The 25,176-nt window shown below is 45.2% G+C and overlaps 1 protein-coding gene and 4 non-coding genes across 8 annotated transcripts in view; 2 read left to right on the top strand and 3 right to left on the bottom strand.

Annotated features, from left to right (window-relative positions):
- The window catches only part of BBS1 (Bardet-Biedl syndrome 1), a 37,662-nt gene extending 24,947 nt beyond the window's left edge, over positions 1-12,715 (top strand). For 2 of the 4 annotated variants that reach the window (XM_088468336.1, XM_088468339.1), the window contains exons 15-17: positions 7,397-7,531; positions 8,517-8,603; positions 11,944-12,714. In XM_088468336.1, the coding sequence (XP_088324462.1) occupies positions 7,397-7,531; positions 8,517-8,603; positions 11,944-12,030 (309 nt within the window). In that variant the 3' untranslated portion in view covers positions 12,031-12,714. Of the gene's footprint in view, positions 1-7,396; positions 7,532-8,516; positions 8,604-11,943 lie in introns of all 4 variants that reach the window. The other 2 variants (XM_088468337.1, XM_088468340.1) reach the window with 2 other exon arrangements.
- A 4,061-nt stretch (positions 12,716-16,776) lies between these two features.
- TRNAD-GUC (transfer RNA aspartic acid (anticodon GUC)) lies at positions 16,777-16,848 on the bottom strand. The gene has a single exon. It is a non-coding gene; the product is annotated as a tRNA-Asp (tRNA).
- A 674-nt stretch (positions 16,849-17,522) lies between these two features.
- TRNAD-GUC (transfer RNA aspartic acid (anticodon GUC)) lies at positions 17,523-17,594 on the top strand. The gene has a single exon. It is a non-coding gene; the product is annotated as a tRNA-Asp (tRNA).
- Positions 17,595-17,884: 290 nt separating this feature from the next.
- TRNAQ-CUG (transfer RNA glutamine (anticodon CUG)) lies at positions 17,885-17,956 on the bottom strand. Its single transcript has one exon. It is a non-coding gene; the product is annotated as a tRNA-Gln (tRNA).
- Positions 17,957-24,061: 6,105 nt separating this feature from the next.
- On the bottom strand, positions 24,062-24,168 carry TRNAL-CAA (transfer RNA leucine (anticodon CAA)). Its single transcript has 2 exons — positions 24,131-24,168; positions 24,062-24,107 (listed from the first exon to the last, which is right to left on the bottom strand). It is a non-coding gene; the product is annotated as a tRNA-Leu (tRNA).
- Between the last annotated feature and the right edge of the window lie 1,008 nt (positions 24,169-25,176).

Here is a 25,176-nt window from a genome sequence, read left to right on the forward strand (position 1 = left end):
CAGAGCGGCAGCGTCGGACTGTCCATAGGACGTCTAAGCTGCCGCTCCGTCACCCCGCTGGCGCTGAGACGCCAGTACAGATCTGGGGATCTCAGCGGGACCCCAGAGTCTGTACTAGCCGGACTCTGCGGGCGCCCAGGACTGCTGCCGGATCCACGGGGAGCAGGTAAGGTCGCGGATCACCGCTTGCGGTGATCCGCGCATTTCAAATGCAGTCCTGTGCCTCCGGTCTCAGGGGACAGACCGGAGGCGCCGGCAGTGGCGGCGGGCCCCCCATACCCCGTGTGTCCACTAGACCACCAGGGACTTAACGATCGGTGCAGGGAGCCGGCGTCCCGGGGGTTAATAGCCGGCCAGGGGAGGCAGCCTTCCCTGTTACAGCGGCTCCTCCCCTCAGCTCAGCGCGCCTTTCAGTATCCATAGTCTGGCGTCGCTGAGCTGCTTCCTCCGCGGGCCACGCTGCTTCTGAGGTCTCCAGCGGCCATTTTATCTCTGTGGTGCAGCAGAAATCTCTGGAGATGGCAGTGAGTCCAGTCCCCCTGCGTACCTCACCATCAGGTCAGTGTACACAGCGCTGTAGCCTTCCCAGACACTGAATCTGGGCAGTTGAATGCAGTGTAATAGTGCAGTATATTATATGACATGTTTATGTATATATGTATATATCTGCATTGTATGTGACTTATGCTAGTGCTGACTGTACTTTATTCTCTCACCTGTCAGTGTATATCTATCCCTTTTCTTTATCTGCCCTAATACAGCTGTACTTAGGGTGGTTCTGAGACCTCACATTTATATACTTGTTAATATTTGTGTGGTTTGTCACATACTGTTGCGTGCTGCACGTTGCCATATTTTAGATGGAACTGTGTGTTGCATACGCTGAAAATGGGTCCCTGCAGCTAATTTTTGGCATCAGTCAGGACCAGTATAGTGCTGCTTAATATTTCCGCCAAGATTGGTCAGATATGTCTGACCAGGAGATAGAGCGTTATACTGCACCCATTTTTACTATCCTGCAAGTCATGTGCTGCAGGTGTTAGTGCGGAGGATTTGACTCATAAAGGGTTCTGTATGTGGCGTCATCTGGTGCCGGCCTCTTTCACGACCCCCTTGGGCGGTTTGTTTTCTCGGGATCCTCTCAATTGCGGATCGCCGGGCGGGCCCCATTGTTGTACCTCACTTGGGGTTACTTCACCATACTGCCCTTTTCATCTCAGGGTATCTCGCAGCTTCTTGCACTCTTCCCCTGTGACACAGACTACCGCTCCCTGCAGGGGTTTTTCGCAGTATATGAATTCCCCCTGGTGCCACAATAGTCTGTCATTCCCCTTGCAGGGATTACCACAACAGCCACCCTGGGTGGATGTCATTTTCTACGAAACGCTAATTGGCGTGGTTGACGCCCTGTGGTTACTTCCCAGTTGGCTCTCCCGTGAACTGGGTACTGTTCGGGGCTCTTTCCCTCTTACACGGGGGGAAGCCTATTTCAGGTATTATTATCCCTGCTTTAGGGCTGGTAGCAGGTCCATTCTGGTTAGAGTGAATGTTGACCTGCACCTGTATCATACACCCTCAGTATTGCGTGCCTTCGGGTTACCTGTTGCTGACTAGCGGGTGGATCGCATAGCGGGACTCTGGCTGTTGCCAGATAGGAGGTGTTACAACAGTGTTTGGTCTCCTGTCCCAAATTCCCTGAGGGTCATCACGAGCCCCTCCTGGGGGGGATGGGCGTGTTACTCGTCTGATTACAGACGTTACTACGCCTCCCATTCCTGCGTGGTCGGATTCTTCGGATCCGTAGGTGGTAACTCTGCCTGAAATCAGTATACTTGCTTTCAGGAGTTGTTACCCATCCTACCATGGCTATAGCATGGTTGGTTAATACTATTGCATATTGGGTTGATGCATTTGTAACGTTTTTTCCCCTCCAACACGTCGGGGGTTCAAATGTATTTGGTCGCTCACGTAATATATGCTGTTGTCATAGGTGGAAATGCCTATATTGGATACCAGTCTCCTAACTTTCAGAGTTCCGGCTGCGACTGTATCCTCCGTAATACCCTATGGCTGCGCTCTGGGAATGCAGAGGTGCAGATACCATCTTTAGGGTTGATATTGTTTGGTCCTGACCTTGACAAGATTGTAGTAACATTGGCAGTATTACTAACGACAAGTTTACCGCTTTCAGCTATGCCCACTACAAGGCCTCAGACTAAGTCTGTTAAGTCTTTTTTGTCCTCTGGGTCAGCCTAAAGGTCTGTTTCTTCGTAGACTGTCGGCATCTACAAGGGCCGACATATCCAGTACCGAGCAGGCCTGGACTGCCAGCCGATCCTGCTTCTGAACCTACGGATATCTCTTCAGTCTGACGGGACAGGCCTACAACTGGGAGATACCGATTTTCTCAGTTCGCCCGGTATTAGTGTCAAGTTGCCGCGGCTACGTGGGTAGGAGGGTACGCCCTCTTTACAAGGGCCTTACAGATCCAGAAAGCTATGCAGTTGTTGCGGTAAGCGGAGCTAATTAGGCCATCCCCACTATCTCAGTGAGGGACTGGTTGTTCTGTTTTCTTTCTGGTGCGGTGGCTGAATGGTCCTCTTTGGCCTATTCTCTGTCTCAATTCCCTGAACCAGTTCCTAAAGCTACCTGGGCTCAGGAGGAAATCCCTATGCTCCATCATACGATGTTTGGAACCTGGGGACTTTAGGGTATCACTGGATATACAGGACGCGTGCCTACGGGTACTTACAGAGACCTTTCCTCAGCATGGGCTGAGGTTTGCTGTATCACAGCAACACTTACAATTTTTCGGGCTCTGCCTGTTGGGACTGTCCTCAGCCCCACAGGGGTTTACCAGCGTTTTGGATTTTCTGACAGTTCTTCTGTTCAGTATATCCCAATGCTCCTGTACCTGGACGGCCTCCTGCTCTTAGCGGGATCACCGGGGTACTTTACGGCCAGATCAGGATGACTGTGGCTTCTTCAGGGTGCAGACGTTTAATCAACGGGGAAAAAGTCCTCCCTGCATCCCTCTCTGGGTATTCTTCATCTAGGATCCCTGCTGGATTCTCAGAATCTGAGAATTCTTCTGGCGTAAGACGGAATCTCCTCTCTTCCATTAGGAGTACATGGTTGTCTGCGCAGTCGACAGATGTCTTTACACTCTGGGATGCATGGTGGAATGGGCTCAGTTCCATTCCAGGCCTTTCCATAATTGGCTCATCTCCAGATGGAATGAGTTTTTTCTGTCGGATAACTGTTCAAACGATGATGCTCTCTCCGGAGGCAAGTCGGTCCCTGTCCGGGTGGCTATGGCCATCTCGTCCAGGGTTTTCTTTGCTAGGGACAGTGTCTGGATCGAATCCTTTTCAGTGCAGTTGGACGTCTGTCGATTCCACCCTGTCAATTAACTTACTCTGGCATAACTCTTGTTTCCCGGTGAACCTGAAAAGGTTCAGTCCGACAGGGTCAGGACAGTGGCTTCCTTTTTAGCAACACTGTTCGTTGGGTGGCAATGACAGGTATGTCACATATTCGGACATAGTCCCAGGGTCTCCTCCCGACCATCTCGGCAGCGTTCATTTCAGGAGCTCTCCATTGGGAAGCGGGAGTCCTCAGCCGTCACGACGTGCATCCCGGGGACTAGTCTCTTCCCCAAGAGAGGTTTCATCTCCTGGTGAGCAGGGGGGGCCCCCCTGAGGTGACCCTCATGGCCTTCTGACTTTATCACACTATGGTGTTACAGTTCAGCTCTGGGGATTCTGAAGCAAACTTCAGCGACTCTTTGTCGGTGAAGTGGTCCTTCCACTTTGTGTACCTGTGTTCTCCGGTCTCCCTTCTTCCTCGAGGTCTTTGGAAGTGTTTTCAATCGAGACGGAGATGCTTTCCTGCTGGTGGCTCCTGATTGCCCCAGATGTCAGGGGTACTTGGATCTTCGGAGTCTCTACATCGATACTCCATCCCTGATGCTTCACTGCCCGGACCTGTTGTCTCAGGGTCCTTGGTTTTGCCTTGGACCTGGGTCGTTTGTCTTTGACTGTGTCCTTACAGTGGTCTTACGGCTTCCCTGGCTTTGTCATCGTTGGAATGATTAGAGCACATGGATCAGCTTTTGCTGGGACCTACCACAAACTGTGGCAGCCATAAATCTTATGGTATTGTACCTGTCGATACAATCCTCCGGTGTCCAGGATTTCCAGATATTCTGGCATTCCTTCCGGCTGGCTTGGGTTTTACACTTGGCCTGGTCTTCCTGACAGTGCGGATCTCTACACTGTCAGTATGGTTAAGATATGGAATTGCTTCACTCTGGTATCCAGTTCATCCTTTGGAGTGTTTTCTTGATTATGCCTCCATTTGTCCTCCCTAGGGACTCCTTGGGAGTAAGTAATGGTTCTTCGTTAGCTCCGGGGACAGTCAATGGAACCGCTGGTTGTGATAGCCATTACATGGTCTATTGCTTAGGCTCTCTCTTTCTCTCAGGGTGTTTATATCAACCAGGAGAGTGTCTGAATTGGGAGCGTTCTCATGTGGCTCCCTCTTCTGGAGGGCATCATGTCAGGGTGGGAGTTGCTCTCGCCCTGTGTTTCTTCTTAGTGGTTTTCAGGTTCCATATTATTCTGGAACTTATGGTACGGCCATTCTGTCCCCAGTCCTCTCAGCTGGTGTGGCCTCATTGACTGTGGTCTGGCCTCTTTGGATTTATGTGATCCGTTCAGGTTCCTTACGGAAATCGGACTCCTTATTGGTGGTCTGAGATTTCTGGTTTTCACAGGAAAGGATGGCCGGCCTATAACCAAATGTTGGCTTGGATGGCCTCGTAGGTCTTCCTCAGGGGCCTACCCATGGGTAGGCCTTCCTGTTGTTGATGCTTGTTTTTTCTCGGGCCTTGTGACCCTCGTGTGCGGCTCGCTGTGGCGCCTCGGCTGTTTTGCCTTACTAGGTGGCCACGTGGTCTTCTGTCCACACCTTTTTAAGGTTCTAGGCATTGGTTTCCTTTGCCTCTCAGGATGCTTCCTATTTGGCGACGGATTCTCCTCTCAGCACAGGAGCGTCCCCACCCTTGGTTGAACTGCTTTGGGACATCCCCAAGGTCAACCCTGTGGACCCCCTATGGACCCTGAAGTAGAAAACAAGAGATATGGTAAGAACTTACCTTTGTTATCTCTGTTTCTACGAAGTCCATAGGGTCCACAGGGCGCCCGCCCTGACGCACCTGGCTTCATATGGGCTGTGTGGCTGGTCACCGGTTTTCCGTCTCCCATTTCGGTGAGTATGGTTATTGAGTGTTCCAGTTTTCTCTCTCTTTTTCTCTCCTCCTCCGGCCTTTGGCTACTTACAAACTGAGGTGCCTCTGGCTTGGGGGTGGGGTTATAGGAAGAGTGGACCCAGTGCATCCTGGGAGCTAAAAGCTTTAACTGCGTGGTGCCCGGATTTGGTTCCCAACCTATACCCCAAGGTCAACCCTGTGGACCCTATGGACTTCGTAGAAACAGAGATAACAAAGGTAAGTTCTTACCATATCTCTTGTTTTACATGATACTGCGATTAGCCCTGATGAAACACTAAGTGGATGTACTGCTACTATAACTAAGATAAAGTAAGTGTGCGATGGTAAGGGGATTGAAACTTTATTAAAGTGCTGGGATCGAGTTTGGAAATCCCCCTTTATACAGATTGGCACTCTGTCCCCTGCCCTGGGATACTGGGCCTGATTCAGACCCGGTCGCAAGCACTGAGCGCTCGCAACCGGGTCGATGGTGGCCGAGCGCATGCGCACGACGGAGCCGGCTCCGTCGTGCGCATGCGCTAGACACGGATAGCAACGGGCAATCCGTCGCTCCGGGTCTCACACCAAAGGGGGTGTGCTGTCGATGTTGAGTGACAGCACGCCCCCTTTGGTGGGCGGGCCGGGGGGGTGGCTGCCCAGACGGAGGCGTTCCCATGAGAACGCCTACTGTTTGGAGGTGGCCCCACTGACATCACAAGTGATGTCAGTGGGAGAGCTTTCGGCTCTGTTTGAGCCGAAAGCTCTCTGGGGCTTGCGGCCACGAGACCCTACCACAAGGGTCTCGTCGGAAGCCCGATGGTCGCGATAGTCTTGACCATCGCGACCATCATCCTGGCCGCTCGCATTAGCTGTGGTGGCAACTCAAAAACAGGCCATTCTCAAAAAAAAAAAAAAAAACCCCGGCCCTGATTCAGAGCGAGCGCTCTGTCAGAGCGTCCGGCTCTAAAGCAGGGCCACTGTTCCCTGGTACTCTTTCCCCTGCCCTGGGATACTGTTCCCTGGTACTCTTTCCCCTGCCCTGGGATACTGTTCCCTGGTACTCTGTCCCCTGCCCTGGGATACTGTTCCCTGGTATTCTGTCCCCTGCCCTTGGATACTGCTCCCTGGCACACTGTCCCCTGCTCTAGGATACTGGTCCCTGGCACTCTGTCCCCTGCTCTAGGATACTGGTCCCTGGCACTCTGTCCCCTGCCCTGGGATACTGGTCCCTGGCACTCTGTCCCCTGCCCTGGAATACTGGTCCCTGGCACACTGTCCTCTGCCCTGGGATACTGTTCCCTGGTACTCTTTCCCCTGCAGCGGGGATTACTGTTCCCTAGCACCCATTCCTCTGCCCTGGGATTCTGGGCCTGATTCAGACCCGCTCGCAAACGGGTCGATGGTGCCCTAGTGCGCATGCGCACGACGGAGGGAGCTCTGTCGTGCGCATGCGCGAGACCCGGGGAGCGACGGGGAAGCCGTCGCTCCAGGTCTCGCACCAAAGGGGGCGTGCTGTCGATGTTGATTCACAGCACGCCCCCTTTGGTGGGCGTGCCGGGTGCGTGGCTGCCAGACGGAGGCCAAAATCACTCCAGGGCTTGCGGTCACCGAGACCCTACCGCAGGGTCTCGTCGCAAGCCCGATGGTCTTGACCATCGCGACCATCATCATGGACGCTCGCATAAGCTGTGGGTGGTAACCCACAGCTATGCGAGCGTCCAAGAGGCCGCTCCAAGTTTAGGTAGGAGGGCCTTGATTCAGAGCGAGCGCTCTGGTCAGAGCGTCCGGCTCTGAATCAGGCCCTCTGTTCCCTGACCTCCTCTCCCCTGTTTAGCATATACAAAAGATAAAACACCAAATTATATGGAGTTTTCCGATATATTATGGTATATTTATTTATACATTAATCCAAAAATACAAAAAAACTAATTATAATAAACAATTAAATCTCAAACCGATAACAGTGAAAACTGGAAACCGTACTTACCGCGTAGTAAGCTTGTTCTGCCTCTGTACTTACTACATTTTGTTTGAATATATTTTCTTACTTTGTTTCTCACTCCTTAAACTGTGTTCCAGTTCATACCATGCAGAAAATATTGAATAACAATTTCTTCTCCCCAGGTGCAGGGTATTGGTCCCCGCTTCAAACTAACTCTGACTTTACAGAACACATCCATAAACCGACCGTCAATGCAGCTTCTGATTAGTTTCCTGTATGATGAACGGCTTTACCATCTCAAGCCAGCCTTTTTTAAGGTCAATCACGAAGCACCTCTTAAGTGTGACTGACATCAGTGTATTCATATGGCAGTCTGAGCTCACAGATTGTAACTGTGTTATAGATGAAGCACGTGCATAGTTATGTTTTATGAATAGAAGCTACAAATCGAAATTTCAGTGTTTATGTAGAGATTTGTTAACCTTTATATACAACATTTAGCTGAGTTTTGCTGCATGACCACCAAAGCTGCAAAAACTATTGCTTGGTTGACTTGCTCTAGTATAATGTCTTTACCAGGGCCACCGAGAAATACTGTGGGCCTGGGTGCAAAGAGGGGCTAAACAATGAGGTGTGGTCACACCTGCTCGCTAAGACTTTGACTAAATTTCTATGCGCGGTGGTGCACACAGAGGAGGGGACATTTATCTTCCAAGGCTGGCAGAGCTGCCAGATGGACCTGGGTAATTAGTTCTCGCCCTTCTCTTCCATTCTCTGCGCTCCTGGTCATTATTCTACATCACAGTTGTGTCATATGACAGTTAGTTGTTTATAACTAACCTGTCAATTCAATGACATATTGACATATGACATAGGTAAGATATTTAGTCATTTTCATTGTCCTACTCCTAAACTGCACATGTGATTCATTGTAAGCGAGTAAACCAAGTGGATAAAAAGTTGTGAAGCAGGTTTGGTGTAACCAGTCATTATATAAACCTTAGAGTTAGATTTATTAAGTTGCTACTTTTATAAGCAGTCGCTTCTTAGTGGTTTTGACCTCGAAAATGGTATTAATAAATGTAAAACCAAATGTGTTTTGCATTTCTTAATATTGATAAAATTTTGGGGTCATAACCATTGAGAATCGTCGGCTTGCAAAAGCCGTCACTTATTAAATCTAGTGCTTGGTTACGACTAATACATTAGGATTGCTAGCCTTGTTTTCTACATATTGAGTGGTTTCATCTATGTATCCTTTCATGTTCTCTTATTAATTCTCCCCATAATCTTATTTCTCAGGTTCCATTACTTGTACCTGGATTAAACTACTCAATAGAGACATTTGTAGAGTGCTGTTCTGACAAAGGAATCTCAGATATTATTAAGGTAATTCTCTGTGAAGATCACTACAAAGATAATTAGTAACACAAATAGCCACCAATAATTCTGTAAGATACACAGCAGTAGGAAAGGTTCCAAACCTTTGCTAACAAAGTAATATTCACGTTTCACTTGTACATAAGACCTTTACAAATACGCAGACTCTTTAGGACCCAGCACTAACTTCCCTCAGTATGATAAGTGATGACAGTATGCTTTGTTGCCCTGTACTCCTAGTTTTACCATGATGCTCCTATTAGTAGATATTGGTAACTATTTTCCACGCATGTAAGCGCGATTTCCCTCCACTCTAGAGTCGGCATGCCCATACTATATTAACTGCAGGCAATCCATACAGCGTTACCCAACCTGCGTATCTGCAGGCTGGTTTGGGACATGTGCAGATTGGGCAAACAACTGTTAGGTACCCCCAATAAACTACATGGCCTGGGGCTCCGACAAAACTTAATCTGGCCCGAAACTGCATTATTGTTTAGCAGTCCGCCAGTCTTGGTCCATATCTGGTTCATCCCTAGCACATATTGATTGGTATTGCTGGTCATTATGGCTCCTCACATACAAAGACTTGCGGCCAAATGTAATAGGGTGAGAGTTTAGAAAAGTGAGAGTTTCTGACACTTTTTAAACTTTGCTAATGTAATAGAGTCCAAAAACAAAGTAACAGAGCGAACTTGCATGTTTTTTTAGATTTAAAAAACACTCACGATTTAAAATCTCATTCAGATGTTTTCCCATTTTGAAGATAAAACTCAACCAATGTGAGAGTTTACTGCTAAACTCTCACATTTTCTAAACTCTCACCCTATTACATTTGGCCCTTGGAGTCTATTTGGTTTGTATCCAGCTGTACAAATCTGTGTGTGTATGAGCGTAATTTAGCATGGTGCTACGAGGATGACTATTAGTGCACTGGCTACTAGAGCGTAAACTACTCGCAGAGTATTTTCTTTCCATCTCCGGTGTTTAATTCAATGCTGAAACCATGATGTACCCTCGCAGAGAGTACCAGTATTTAACCAAAGCATACCTGTTGCAGTAGGTCAGTGGTTCTCAGCTCCAGTCCTCAAATTCCCACCACAGGTTAGATTATGAAGATTGCTGTCTGTGGAAGTAGGTGGGATAATTACTGACCCAGCAAAATAGATTAACTCACCTGTGTGTGATTAAAGAAATCCACAAAACATGGCCTGTTGGTGGTGCCTGAGAACTAGCGTTGAGAACCTCTGCAGTAGGTGAAAGCTGTGAGTTTCTCTTTCTGTGACATGGACAGATTGTAATTCTGCTGTCTTCCTTTTTTGAGTTCCAGTCAATAAAAAAAAGTTGACAATGTCTAGATAGACACCAAATGGTAGACAGTCAATAGGTAGAGAGGACAGACACAAAATGTTCACATTGATGAAGATAGACAGCTATAAAAGGTTGACAGGGTCAAAATGTCGACATTGAAATGGTCGACAAAAAATTAACACCTTTTTTTTTTTCTGTTTGAGGGTTAGACTCTAGGAGGAACAGTTAGGGTTAGGCTCTAGGAGCGGGATGTCTGGAAGCCGACGGTCGAAATGCCGAGTGCCGGCTTCCCGACTGTTATTGCCGAAAGTGGACTAATGATAGGCATCGAAATCCTGACGCCTATCATTATCCGTGTGCCGGGAGGCCGACGCCCGGCATACCGAACGAAGGTAAGGTGGGCGCGGACAGCCGCAGGGAGGAGTGTTAGGTTAGGGGCTTCCAGGGGGGACTTAAGGTTAGGCACCCCCCTTCCCCCCGGGAGGGTTAGGCTAGGGGTATGGGGGGTTAGGGTTAGGCACCCACCCGGGAGAGTTAGGTTTAGGCTGCGGGGACAGGGGGCTTAGGTTTAGGCACTTATGGGGGGGGTTAGGTGCACTAGGAGGGTAGGGTTAGGCACCCCTAAGGGAGGGTTGGGAGGAGAGGGTTAGGTACACTTACTGTACTTCCAATATTCACTGGTGGGGGCCTTCTGGGGTCGGGATTTGAACCACTGGACATAGGTCCGGCGGTCATTCATACCGATCCCCTAGGAGGGACAGTTAGGGTTAGGTTCTAGGAGGGACGGTTAGGGTTAGGCACTAGGAGGGAAAGCTAGGGTTAGGTACTTACCGGAGGTTTAGGGTTAGGCACTAGGGGGGACGGTTAAGGTTAGGCACTAGGAGGGACAGTTAGGCACTTAACGGAGGTTTAGGGTTAGGTACTAGGGGAGACGGTTAGGGTTAGGCACCAGGAGGGAGGATGAGGGTTAGGCACCAAGGGAAGGAGTAGGGTGAAGATTAGTGTTGACCTTATGACCCTGTCAACCTTTTGTCCCTGTCTACCTATTGAGTGTCTACCTTTTGGGGTCTATCTAGACATCGTCTATCTTTTTACTGTAGATCTTTTAAACCAAATCCTCTTTTTTTCAGGTTACAGAGAATTAGACCGTGACTTTATCCCATTTTTGTTTTGAAGACCGGTATTGATGTGAAATGTCTTTTGCACTTTGATACAACCCTCTTTTTAAGCAGTGATACCACCTCCTTCTAGGGCCACCATGTTGAACTTGGCTAGGGAGTGGTCACTGTGCCCAGCACTCCACCAATTCATGACTCTCGGTACAGGATTATGGAGTATATGTATAAAGGTCGTTTTTTCAAAGTCGCATATTCTCGGTGGCTTTGAGGGCTGGATTTAAAAGTGCAACAGTAATACACGCAAACAAGCCTGATTTAGTGTTTATTAATATTATTGTCTCTTAAAATCCAGCACTCAAAGCCAACAAGAATAGTCCGCTTTGAAAAAACTGATCTTTAGGCAATCTAATTGGATGCACCTGAAAAGAACACTCTAATCAGGTGCCGCATTCACTCCGCACCTTCTGTCTTACCAGACTGAGGGGGAAATGTGATGCAGGAATCAGCGAGATTCCGATGTGTCTGCCTTTATGTTTTCCCTTTTAAAATATTGCCGCTTTAAAAAATAAAAGCAAAGACTCGCCGAAATTGCATCTCGCAGGCTATTATATTTCCCCCTAAATCTTGTGGATGTTTTCACTCTTCCGTCAGTCCCGCTCCTCCTACAAAGCTGTCCACCAGATTCTATCAGAGAAGGGTGAGAGCCCCAAGGATAAGCCCCAATGATGAGCTACATTGGGGAAGGGGGAAGTCCGTTTAATATAAATTTTTGTATTTGCCATAATACAGTGGGATAACTTATTTATGGTAGGAAGTTACCAAGGTTCCCTTTTGAGTTGTAACAGTGTTTTATGAGTTAGGCCTTGTTATTTATGTACTGAATTAGCCATATAAATAGACTCATTTCTTTCTCTTCCCAGGTTTTTGTCCTGAGGGAGGGAAAGAGCACACCCCTGCTCACTGCGCACATCAATATGCCAGTCAGCGAGGGCCTGGTGGCTGCGTGACCGGAAGAAGACTGGGAATTTACAGAGATGATGGTTTTATGTAGAGGGGGGGGGGGGCAGTGATGTATTTCCTAACTCCAAAGGAATAATAAGGACCAGGGATTCATTACGCAATAGCTCATTTTAGGAACACTTAATGACATGGAATATCTTTGATGTTACTGCATCTGTACCATTACAGGACACCTCAGTATATGGGTCTGGGACAAGTTTAGACTTGTGTACACAAATGACGTCTAGTGAGCGGTATGCTAGCTTATCTAAGTAAAAGAATCATAGATTTATTTATATTTTATTTTTGGTGCATGTATTTTGGAAAGCACCTTTGTAAAAATGGCACAGGCCAATAGAAACGCAACCAGACACTATTGCAATACTTACACTTATTAGAGAATCATTGGGGCATGTTTTTCAGTAGCTGAAGACCAAGTAACCTCCCAGATTAGGACGGTATGTGCTCTGCACACTATAAATTATGTTCATGCATTTTAGGAACTACTTCTATAATACACACAGGAGATGGTTCTCAAAGTACATTAATAATAGAGAATAAGTTACCTAAGTAAGTTTCTATTTTTCTTATGCAACTATCCACTATTTTTTAATATTTATTTTTAGAACATTATGTACATTTTCTCCAGATAAAATTAAAATCTTCTATAGAAATCATATTTCTTTAACTTCATTCTTTTAGATGTGCTCATTGTGTTGTTCTTTTGTATGTAAAAAAAATAGTTTCTAATACTTTTGAATTTAAACTGATTATTCCCTAAACCAGAGTTTCCCAAACTCTGCCATTGCAGTCCAGGTTTTAAGGAGATCATTGCTTGAGTTCAGATGGTTAAATCAAATTCACTGATGTACTAATTAGTCATCTGTGCTGAAACATGGATGTCCTTAAAACCTGGACTGTAATAGTAGAGTTTGGGAAATTCTGCCCTAAACTCTTAATTGCTTAGTTCTCTTTAAAATATTAAAATATAGATGGGTAATCTTCAGCTTTATTATTTGTTGTGGTACTCTATGCCCCAATATGTGGTTAGCACTGCTGCATGCTGGGACTTGTAGTTTTACAACAGCTGCCCTGCCACAGTTTTGCTTATTCTGCCATGTTAAGTAACTAGATGCCATAATGAGCTTCAACCCAATATAGTCATTTCCTTTTTTATTTACATTGTTAACCTCCTTTACCAGACCCCATTTAGCTATGGGTCGTCCTAGTGACAAGCTGCCTGAGCACTGAATGGCTTTTTACCATCAAGAGTCACTCACATATCTATTATAGGATAATGAGTAGGTGCAATAAACCTATATAGCCTAGGCTGGCATGGCTTTTCCCCTCACCCCACATGTATATGTCTCATTTCTATTTGTATCGGTGCAGTGCACCTGATTTATTAATATATTAAATGTATTTCACCTGTTAATAGAAAAAAAGAAAAAGGTTAAAAATAAAAGTAAACCCTTTACCCTTGTGGTCCAGTGGGCATTGTGACCAATCCAGTGGTGTTAGAGCCAGTTCCTAGAACAAATACAGTGGTGTTGTAGGGTTCCTCATCCCTATAGCTGCAGAGCACCATCACCAAAGACACTCCTCATGGCTGCTGCTGTCTAGGCATGAAACCATGAGCTGCATTACCGCCTTCAAGTTGGAACTATCTTTTAAGAACTATATCTGAGCAAATAAACTTCACTACTCCTAAAGAGATCCTGCTCTGTTCCTGTAAAATACTTATCCCTGCTATGTTCATGTGACCTTTACATAAGAGGTAACATGCTCATCTACCCCAAACATCCTGAGCTAGTACTTTGCCTGCTACCCAGCAGTCCTGATCCATAAGGAAGTGGTCAGGGGGCTCCAGCCTGAGTGAACAACAAAGAGGTGCTGCAGCAGTTACACTACCCAGGTTCCAGGTGCTAATGGCGGTGGCACCTCAGTTAGTGTCTGATGACTAATGATTGATAGTGGCTGAACCAGGGGTTGGGGATATAGTTGAAATCCCGGCTGTCAGGATACCGGCACTCAGAATGCTATGCCAAAATCCCAACACCAGTCAGAATCCCGGTGCCGGCATCCCGATGGTATGTAGTGGGGTTAGGGGAGGGTTAGGTTTAGGCACTAGGGGGGAGGGTTTAGGTTTAGGCACTAGGGTGGGAGGGTTAGGTTTAGGCACTAGGGGGGAGGGTTAGGTTGCAGTTAGGGTTAGGATACTTACCGACCGGATTCTAACTGCCAGGATCCTGAGCACCGGCATCCCATACCCAACCCAGGGGTTAATATATATACTGTGTATATAAATATGTGTATGTGTGTTGCACACTGGGCACTGAGTGAAGGGGGGCCCACACTGCTCACTCTGCATCCATAGACTTACCATTCTGCTGACGCTGCAGAAATGAACGGAGCTATGCACATGCATTGTAGAAAAGTACCCCCCACCTGGATGCACCAGCTCCCACCCAAAACACCCATTCTGCTTTCAATAGAGCAGAGGGATGGACTCTTCTGAGCCAATAAATGCTCCAGACTAAAGCCGCTCATCCACTACCTGATATTAATGAGCGATTGCACGATTACTACATCATAATTGTGCAATCGCTCATTAATTGTGCACAAATCGTGCACTTTAATGTCGGAAATTACCAGTGATGCGCGCTCCCGCTGGGTACGATTACAATGTTGTAATCGTACTATCGTGCCACCGTCGCCTAGTGGATGTGCGGCTTTAGCATGCTCGGAAGAGGCTCCCTCTTGACAGCAGAGTAGTTGTTCATCAAATGGTTCACTGGAAAACCATTGATGGGCGTCATTTGGTGCCCTAGAAGTGCGGTGGGGCACTGAAATGTATGACGAGGGTAGCCTTTAAGACCATGTTATTAAAAAATTGATATAAAACCATCTATTGTCAAAGGCCAAACCTAGAGTGCGGTGGCCCGGAGGGCTCACTCGTCTTCTCACATTTTGTTCTGGTGTACATGTACATTTGTTTAATCAGTAACTGAACTAATACTGTCTTTGGAATACCAATAAATTTGGTAACTGGTCCAGGGCACCTGTAGGCCCTACAAGGCTTTGGGTTATTTTAAGCCACTCTCTGCCCTGACTAAGGCTGGGTACAGACTATACAATTATTATCCCAATCAGTCAATTAACGGTTGATCGGTCCGATATTTGTGTAGTGTGTAGGCATGATGGATTTGCAAAAACGATGAGAAAACTCTTATCACGGTGAGAAATACTTATTGATTATGGGATCGTTCAGAATTCCTGATCTACGTCGGCCACAATGTCACAATATTGTGTAGTGTGTGGGCATTCCTGATAATCTGACCCTATTTCTTCCAATATTTGTGTTTATGTCATCATTCTTGTGGGTGGACATATTCAAATTCACTGGTGAACAATCGATGCGCCAGAAAATCAGGTTTTATCAAAAAACGCTTAAGCCGGGTACACACTGAGCGATCTATACACAGCCGATATTGGAACCTGGCTACACATCAGAACGATGTAATGAATGAAGGAACGATACCTCGTTCCGTCCTTCATTACACTGCATGGTTCCGCATGCGGTATCGTCAGGTTTTATGTGCAGCGCCTCAAACCTGATGACGTTGCATGCGATGGCAGAAGTCTGCATATCGTACATACACACTGCATGATCTGCACCTTTTGTTGTCACAATTTGGCCAAATCGGAATGACATCGTTCCTGTGTGTACCCAGCTTTACTGTGTAGCGCCGATATCGGGTGTTTTCACTGTCAGTAAGATTTTACGGAATATCCAATTGGTAGGAAAGTCGCTCTAGTGTGTAAACAGCTTAATCTTTTAATGATATTTGGCCTCTGATAACATGGTAATATCATACATACAGTATAAGCAGATCTCTATCTCTCTCATATGTATTAAAAAAACAGAAGTGTCGTGACTTTTTTCAGTGTACATTGCAGCAGGGATAAAACATTTTTACATGATTACCCCCACTATTTACTAAATGTAACTTGCAGGGTCAGGTAGCAATAACCGCTGTCCCTGCGAGTTACACACCCTGGGTATCGAGGGAGTTTTTCACATTTTTAACAGACTCCTCCTGGGAATCTGACACATTTGCATGCACACAGTGTTAGAGTGGGTACACATTAGACGATGTGTACTTAGCACGACATCGCTGGCGGCGGCACCCGGCATTGACGAGTACATGCACACTTGTCGATGCCGGTCCGGCAGGGGGAGGGAGGAGTTATTCAGTAGCATGGCAGCGTTAGTGACATCCTCTGTAGGCCCTGCAGCACGGCTGATGTGGGGATGTCGCTAGCGTCCTGCAGGAGCGCATATATCACTAGACAATGTTCCCGTTAATTCGCTGTGATACGTGGGATTGGACGACATATTGTCTTGTGTGTACCCAGCATTAGACCCGGAAGCTGGCTGGAGGCTGTGGGAGAGGGATCGTAAGATCCGTCTACTGAGACAATGCCTCCTTACGCATAAAGCGGTTTATGCCTTATGAGGATGGTGTAAACCAATGGGACCAAACTCCAAAAAGCTTCATTTTCAGAGTTTGGTACATAGGGGTCAGACCGTTGTCTCCATTGATAATAATGGGGACTGCAGTCTGTTGTGGTAGTTAACATTTGCAGGAGATTTAAATGAAATCTCCTGTATTAGGCTTTTGTTACATAACGGTAAAACATGAAATTATGCAGAAACTGCATTTTGGATCGAAAAAAAGAAAAGCATTGGCCTCCCCGTCGGGGAATCGAACCCCGGTCTCCCGCGTGACAGGCGGGGATACTTACCACTATACTAACGAGGACTAGCTGCTGGGCTGCTTTGGAAAATTCTTCTTTTGAGAATGAGCCAGCACTCTGTATGGTAAAGCATTATTGTATTCTAATGGAGCGTACACACGGTCAGATTTGTCAGATGAACGATTTGAACGATTGAACGATTTTTGACTGCATTAAAATGAATGGAATCGTCCAAGTCTGACTGCAAACCCATCAGATGTCAGATATTGTTATCTGACAAACGGGAACGCGCATCGTTGATCGTCCATCGTTCAGGCATGTCAGATATGAACGATTTTCCTTCAGATATGAACGACTGAACGATTTTTAAATCGTTATCGTCCATATCTGAAGAAAAAATCTGATCGTGTGTATGCACCATAAGCAGCTGTCACCTGACACCCACTGCCACACCATAACCACGATGTATCAGTCCAATGCTTTACTTTCTGTTCTTTGGTGTTGGTGAGGGAACATAAAGTGGAACAATATTTCTGCAGCTTTCCACCACAGCATCCATTTCGTGTTTTGCTTAAACGGTGACGCAACCCCCACCCCTTTCTGTCTTCTAGTTTTACACCTCTTCCTGTCTTCCACAGTTTTACATTAGTAATGATGGGAATATTTATCAAAAATAAAATGTAGGTAGTATCTCGCTGCATTTACGAATCCATGAATGGAAAAGCCTAGAATAAGCTAATCCTCGTTAGTATAGTGGTAAGTATCCCCGCCTGTCACGCGGGAGACCGGGGTTCGATTCCCCGACGGGGAGGCCAAAAGTATTTTTCTTCTACCTCTTTCCAAATGTATTTTATGTGTTTTTACGACTTAACAATTTGAGGATTGGCCACTAAAACCTGTAAATTAATTATTGCATATAAGCATCCAGCATAGCAGGAGTGCTGTTTTTAGGGTCTATATAGTTTATCAGAAAAGGCAAATAGGCTCCGGGGTGGAGGTTCATTTTACTTCACTCCTGTAACCCTGTTCCAATACAGGACATTTTCATCCAGCACAAAGGCATTGGAGGAGAGAGGGAGAATAAAAAAAATTTAAAAAATCAGGTCCCACCGAGATTTGAACTCGGATCGCTGGATTCAGAGTCCAGAGTGCTAACCATTACACCATGGAACCTTGCCTCAGCACGCATGGAATCCTGTGCAAGTCATGCAGTTTCTGCACTGTAAGGTATTATTGGTTTGTGATAGATACAACATGGTTAATGAAGCTGTGAGTGTACCTCTATATGGAAGGAGGAGAGTGGCAAAGATTACTCTAAGCCACAGGTTCTCAAACTCGGTCCTCAGGACCCCAAACGGTGCATGTTTTGAAGGTCTCCTGACAGAATCACAAGTGAAATTAGCTCCACCTGTGGATCTTTTTAAATGTGTCAGTGAGTAATGAACACACCTGTGCACCTGCTGGGTGACCTGGAAAACGTGACCTGTGTGAGGTCCTGAGGACCGAGTTTGAGAACCACTGCGCTAAGGAAACGCCTCTCTTTTTTTGGAGATAGCTGAGTTTATAGACAACTTTTCCATGACCTGAAGCTAAGACAGCTACAATGGAACAAACTTTGGGCCTGATTCAGACCCAGTCGCGAGCGTTGAGCGCTCGCAACCGGGTCGATGTTTGCCCACTGGGCATGCGCACGAGCGAGCCGTGCTCTATCGCTCCGGGTCTCGCACCAAAGGGGGCGAGCTGTTGATGGTGATTGACAGCTCGCCCCGTTTGGTAGGCGTGGCCGGGGCGTGGCTTCACAAACGGAAGCGTTCCCAAGCGAACGCCTGCCGTTTGTGGGCTTGACCATCGCGACTATCAACCTGACCGCTCACTATAGCTGTGGGTGGCCACCCACAGCTATGCGAGCGGCCAGGAGGCCGCTCCAAAAAAAATAAAAAATGCCCTGATTCAGAGCGAGCGCTCTTTCAGAGCGTCTGTCTCTGAATCAGGCCCAATGTTTCTCTGTTAGGTCTTATGCCAAAACATTCGGTGCAGTCAATGTGCCGCCCCCATTAAAAATGCTTGGCCCTAAATCAACCACTTCTACAGTGTTGTCCCTTTAAAGTCCATATTCAGAAATAGTGATGATGTTGCCTAAAATATTATCGGGCAACATTGTCACCATTTTTTTTATCAATTATTGACATTTATGGAAGCTATTCAGCAATTTTTTTTGCAGGGATAGCGGTAGCGGTATCACGCTGTCCCTGCGATGTTACAGAAGGAGTTGTTATCAGTTATGGGAAATATTCCCTCTGTCCCTGCAGTTTTCGGAGAATGTAATGTAATTTCTTCATATAACGCCATTGTGAGATGACGTTATATAAAGTAATGATTTTCCAAGTAATTTAACGCTTTTTGCTTTGCTGAATAGCAAAAAGTGTTACAGCACTGTAGAGATCAATGGCTGATCCCTACAGTGCGGTACTCTGTGAGCAGGGAATTAATGGAGAAGATAATTGTGTTATCTTCTCCATTAACCCATTGTTGAATAGTGGATTTACATAAAAAATGAGGAAATTATGATTTCTGCATTTTTTATGTAAAACAATCATTGATGGATAGACCCCTCTGTCTTACTTATAAAACCCAATAATACATTTTGTATAATGGTGAGTTGATATACATTTTAATTGTGCAGATCAGAGCTAAACAATAAACATTTATTAAACACACGTATTATAGGAATAAATAATAAAGTACTTAATATTAAAGAACAAAATAAATGGCACATGCAATCGAAAGCAGGGATCTTATGTATTGTCCTTGACACGTTAGATATTGTGAACTTCTCAATAAGCCCATAAAATGGGCACCACAGTCATATTGGCCAATATTTAATTATTGTGATAGAAGAATTGCAAATGGAGGCCAAATGATATATGCAACAGACCAGTAAATAAGGAAGACGTTACAAGTCCCATAAATGTTGGATGTCAGAGTCCTCTTTAAAGAAGTACTACTTTGTACCTTCGGTGGGTCCCGTAGTTCTCTTGAGGATGGTATTGATGAATATGGAGAAGGATTGTTATGTTCATTGGTTGGCAGTTGATCAAAGGTAAGTCCACTGGCTGTCTTTTGGGTCATTTAACACGTTTCTCTGTCAATAACTTTCTCAGAGGTTTGTTGACCTTATCATAGTATATGCACTTTTACAAATGGCTGATCAGCTGCAGCAGGCTGCAATTAGCACCTGATCACATGGGTATTAAAATTATGCTACCATTATATACGAGGCAAACCTTATATTTCCAATAATTAAACCAAATCAGCACAAATATCATTGTTCTTACAGAGGTTATTTCAAATAAACTCACATTAAGGCCCGTAATCAATTTGGAGAAAAAAAATTCAGAGTCCGGACTTTTTGCCGTCATATAAGGTTTTGCCGGCGAAAAAGTATTGCCCGCGTCCCCGCATATCCCCGGTGAAAAGTTCTGCCAGTTTTGGGGAAATCAGCCTGACACCCCCCTAAAGATGCTCTGACATGGGGGATCACTATGGGTACCCCCGAATAGCCTTGCTAAAGGTAATTGGGTTTTTTAAATGGTCTCAATAGGCGCTATTTTGCGTCATTGAGCAAGTGATGAAGAATACATTTTTGCAATTTTTTTGGGGGGGGAAAATAAGTATTCCCATCAAATTTGGAGTACATGAATATAGGGTGCAAGGCAAGCATAGTTCAAAGTCACTAAAATAAAGCTTTAAAGTGCACAAAAAAACGCACCTTCAGCAAGCACCTGCAATAAAAAAAAAACATCCCCCATACTTCCAGACCCCCCCCCCAGAGGCTATTTTGCTAGTCTTTGAATTTGTACCCCAATTTTTTTTTTTCACCCATTTTTTCAAAGTGATTTTTTGGGGTGTCCTTTGTGTAATTTTTGGCGTTTTTTTTACGCCATTAGTGTCAAGGGGGGTGTAAAAAGGGTTTGGGGCGGTCCCTGCAAGTTTGCACCCCAAAACCCCAATTCTGCACTTTTTTCCGCCGGGCATTAATTGTCAATACTTTTCCGCTGGGTACAATGCGCAAACTTTTTGCACCTGTGAAAAATCGGGGAAATTGAATACGGGGATAAATGAAATCAGCAAAAATGATGTCATCAGCGAAAAAGTTTTGCCGAAAATCGGCTTTTCGCTCCAAATTTAATATGGCCCTAAGACTCTTCCATTCTTCCAGTCGGTGGACTATGTATGCTTTTTAAGTATTTTTATTATTTATTCCTAGGCTAAATTTGTATTAAATAACTCTGATAGACATAATTAGAAATTTTATATCTACTCAACATTATCTAAAATGAATTATTGAGTTCTATAAGACATATACAGGTTGAGTCTCCCATATCCAAAATGCTTGGGACCAGGGGTATTTTGGATATCGGAATATTCCGTATTTTGGAATATTTGCATACCATAATGAGATATCATGGGAATGGGACACAAAGCTAAACACAGAATGCATTTATGATTTATATACACCTTATACACACAGCCTGCAGATAATTTTATACAATAGTTTTAATAATTGTGTGGCTCAAACAAAGTTTGTGTACATACATGAAATTAATTTATGTTTCTTATACACTTTATACACATTGCTTGAAGGTTATTTTATACTATATTTTTAATAATTTGGTGCCTTAAACAAAGTTTGTGTACAATGAACCATCAAAAAGCAAAGGTTTCACTATCTCAGTCATGCTAAAAATATTCCGTATTTCAGAATATTCCATATTTCGGAATATTTGGATATGGGAGACTCAACCTGTACTTTATTGTGGGCTGTATACCATTCTATTTCACTTTTCTATTGGAGTCTAACTCCACTGATGATGCCAAACATGGAAAGAGCCCTAGAGAAGCGCCTGATAGGTTCACCAGATTAATCCTACCACTATACGTGAAATAGTTTGTCCTCACTCATTGACTACCAATAAATAAAAGACATATTATCTATTACTAGCTCATTGAATACTGTGTAACATCGCACACATTCTGGTATTCATTGACATAATGTTCAGTCATGAGCCGAGTGAAGCCATGTCATCGCTGATTTAAATACGAATGCTTACAAAGGTGGATTTAACCATGAACTATAGGCAGCAATCAGGAGATAGGTGTTCGGAAATCTGTGCACACTACATTTAGACATACTGTACTTTCCTACTCTCTCGGCACCCCGCAAGAGTAGGCAAGTCCCCTAGAATGGCAGCCAGCCCCCAGGCGACACCTTTGCGATCACCGCAAAGGTGGGCAGTCCAGGGATGCGATGACGCAAATCGCTTCATCGTAGCCCCGCCCCCTGCTTAATCATGCCGGTAACATCAGTATTATAAAGCAGGGGGCGGGGCCACGATGACAGCTCTTAGGCCAGATTATTGCATAGACTGTACCTAATTTAAGTCTAAACCATAACCATACAATCATACTTACCGACTTTCTGTCCGGAATCCCGACACCAGTCAGAATCCCGGCACTAGCATCCCAACCACCAGCATCCCAATGGTAAGTAGCGGGGTTAGGGGGAGGGTTAAGGGTTAGGATCAGGCACTAGTCGCAGGGTTAGGCTCTGGGTGGGGGATGTTAGGGTTAGGCTGTGGGGGGGGGGCTAAGTTTTGGCAGAGCCGTAACTAGATTTTTGGTGCACTGTGCCAGAAAAAGCATTGGCGCCGCCCGTTTTTCAAATAGGGACAAGCCTTGGTAGGAGAAGCAGGTGGGCTGTGATGGGGGCGGGGCATGACGGGTTACGTAATTAAGCCCTGCCCCCTTTGCAGCAAATTACCGTGAATGCCTTAAATGTAAATAGGGGGCGTGGCTAAATTACACAATTCACTGAGAATCACATCATTAAACCCCGCCCCCTACACTGGGGAATTCTGCCCACTTCACTAGGAAGTGGACAGAATGCGGGAGAAGTACGTACTCTGCAGGGGGTGCGGGGGAGTTACCCTGAAAAATCGTGAGCCTCCCATGAAAACCGGGAGGGTAGGCATGTATGGTATACTTACCTGCAGGTGTCGGCCATGTAACCCAATTAGGATGGCGGCATTGGGATTCTGACTGCCAGGATCCTGAGCGCCGGCATCCCGTACCCAACGTAACAAGGATGTGGCTAAAACGAGACATGGAGATGTGGTGCCTTATGGTAGTGTTGCAGGCGAAAGCTGTAGCATACACAGATAGGAGGCCATACTCAGACGGGGACCTGCCGGAGCAAGTTTGGATGCTGTAACCGTCTAAATATGCACCAATCAGGTAATGCAGCGTCTATAGACGCAGGTGTATCAGTCCTTGCACATTAGGACACACATGTACACCAGGTAAGGGCTTTGTAGTGACATTAGCATAAATGTGCAGACACAACTTCAAGCAATAGATGTAAAGATGGCTGCACCTGCGTCCCACTTAGAACCACTGCCAAAGTCTTTGCTTTCACTGCGCCGAGCCATCTACCCGAAGACGTCACTGGGAAGATAGCATCGCGGAGGAGGGGGTCCTGCTTGCCGGAGCAAGGTAAGTATACTTTGGGTGCAGAGTGTGCAGGGGCCAAGTACACCGCACACCCTGCACCCATTATACATACGCCTAGGACCATGCTGCCCACAGAGCCATGCACAACGGCACTGCTCACACACCCCTAGTTACGGCCGTGGAAGGAAGAATGGAGAATATGATGAGATATATATATAATTGATAGATATCTAGACTATAGGAGACAAATATATAACATGGATATAATGATTTGTAGATAGATCATACTTATTTGCTGCCCATTGTTAACTATTTTTAAGCAAAACAATACTCAAATATACTATCAAAATAAATCACTTTATACTCAGGAGAAAGGGAAAATCTGCACATTTATTTGGGTAAGCTTTGTGATTTAAAACAAACATTTTCCTATTTACTCTATACATAGCACAAAATCATCATTTCCCAGGGTACACTAGGTAAAACATTGCTATTATGGTTGGGTATGACAGTATTTAGTGAAACTAGGAGTGTTCGTAGACCATCGATGGTTTGTAAGCATCGATGATCTATGGCCGATGGCTAGTGTTTTTGCTATTGATGGCATGCTGCAGGAACATCGGCACTAGCAGCCCAATGGTGCAACCATCAATAGTGTATGTGTTTTAAAACCATTGCCCATCGAAAGTAGTGCAATCGATGGTCATCACTAATGAAAGTAAGAGCATATCTAATATTTGAATCATACAGGGAAAAATAGAAAAGATCTGTCAGAAGTGGGATTTGAACCCACGCCTCCATTCGGAGACCAGAACACCCATGTAGGGAAGATATGATCTTGAGTCTGGCGCCTTAGACCACTCGGCCATCCTGACATGTGATGGAGAACGTGTTATAAGTTATAAAACTGCTGTATTTTTTTGTACATGGTAAATGTATGAATAAGGTTTTTCTGTGTTTTTTTCATAGCAACTAGGACTAGGTGAAAAAATGCAGAGCTCTCACCTCTTCGCTTGAACAACAACTCTACCTCTGTAAACTACAGTGAAACATAAGACTGCCCAGCCACAAAAGCATGAAACGTTAACAAACACAGTGGTTACACACACTGAAACCATAAGGTCAGGTTCTCAGAATTCCGCTCTTATAATAGTCGTAAAGCTGTAGTAAAAGTCTGCACAGCGAGAAGAGTTTATCACATGAACACTAGGTGGCAGCAGAGTACTGGGAAGTTTCAGTCTGCGTGACCATTGGAAAGTGTTCCACACGTGGTGTGATTAATTATTGTTGGCCATTAACAATAACAACGCTTTAATGGATCAGTAAATATCCCGGCCCCAATGGAAAGCTGAGAGCTCTATTCATTGACCTCTGGTGTTTGGCTTATGAATATAGAACGTTTCTGACTAACTGAGTGAGAGTATTAGAGCAGTATACATACCTGCCAGATATGGGATTGATGAACATAATAAAACTGCAATATAAAATTACAAATGGAGGGGGTTATACTGCATGTATATGATCATATGTCAGAACAGATTTCTTTTTTATATTTTAATAATACTTGTACATAGCAAATCCCCCTTTCACACAACTGACGCTCTCTGCAGGTGGTATTAGCTGATAGAGAAAATGATTGCATTGAAAACAGAAACATTTATCACGCTTAATAAATATAATTTTTTTGCTACTGGCAATGAGCTCTCTAATAGCTACCAAAAACAAAGTTATGCTACTGTAACCCATTAGTATACTGGGCATTGCTAGCTAATAAACAAAACATTTTTTATTTTTTTGCAAATAGCAGCATTCTAGGCTGTAATATCCTTTCTGCTAGACTTACAGTTATAACAGTGATGGGAAACATGACATACAGTATGTCA

Source organism: Taudactylus pleione, unplaced genomic scaffold (assembly GCF_031769625.1).
Source record: "Taudactylus pleione unplaced genomic scaffold, aTauple2 ptg000085l, whole genome shotgun sequence".
Taxonomy (NCBI): Eukaryota; Metazoa; Chordata; class Amphibia; order Anura; family Myobatrachidae; genus Taudactylus; species Taudactylus pleione.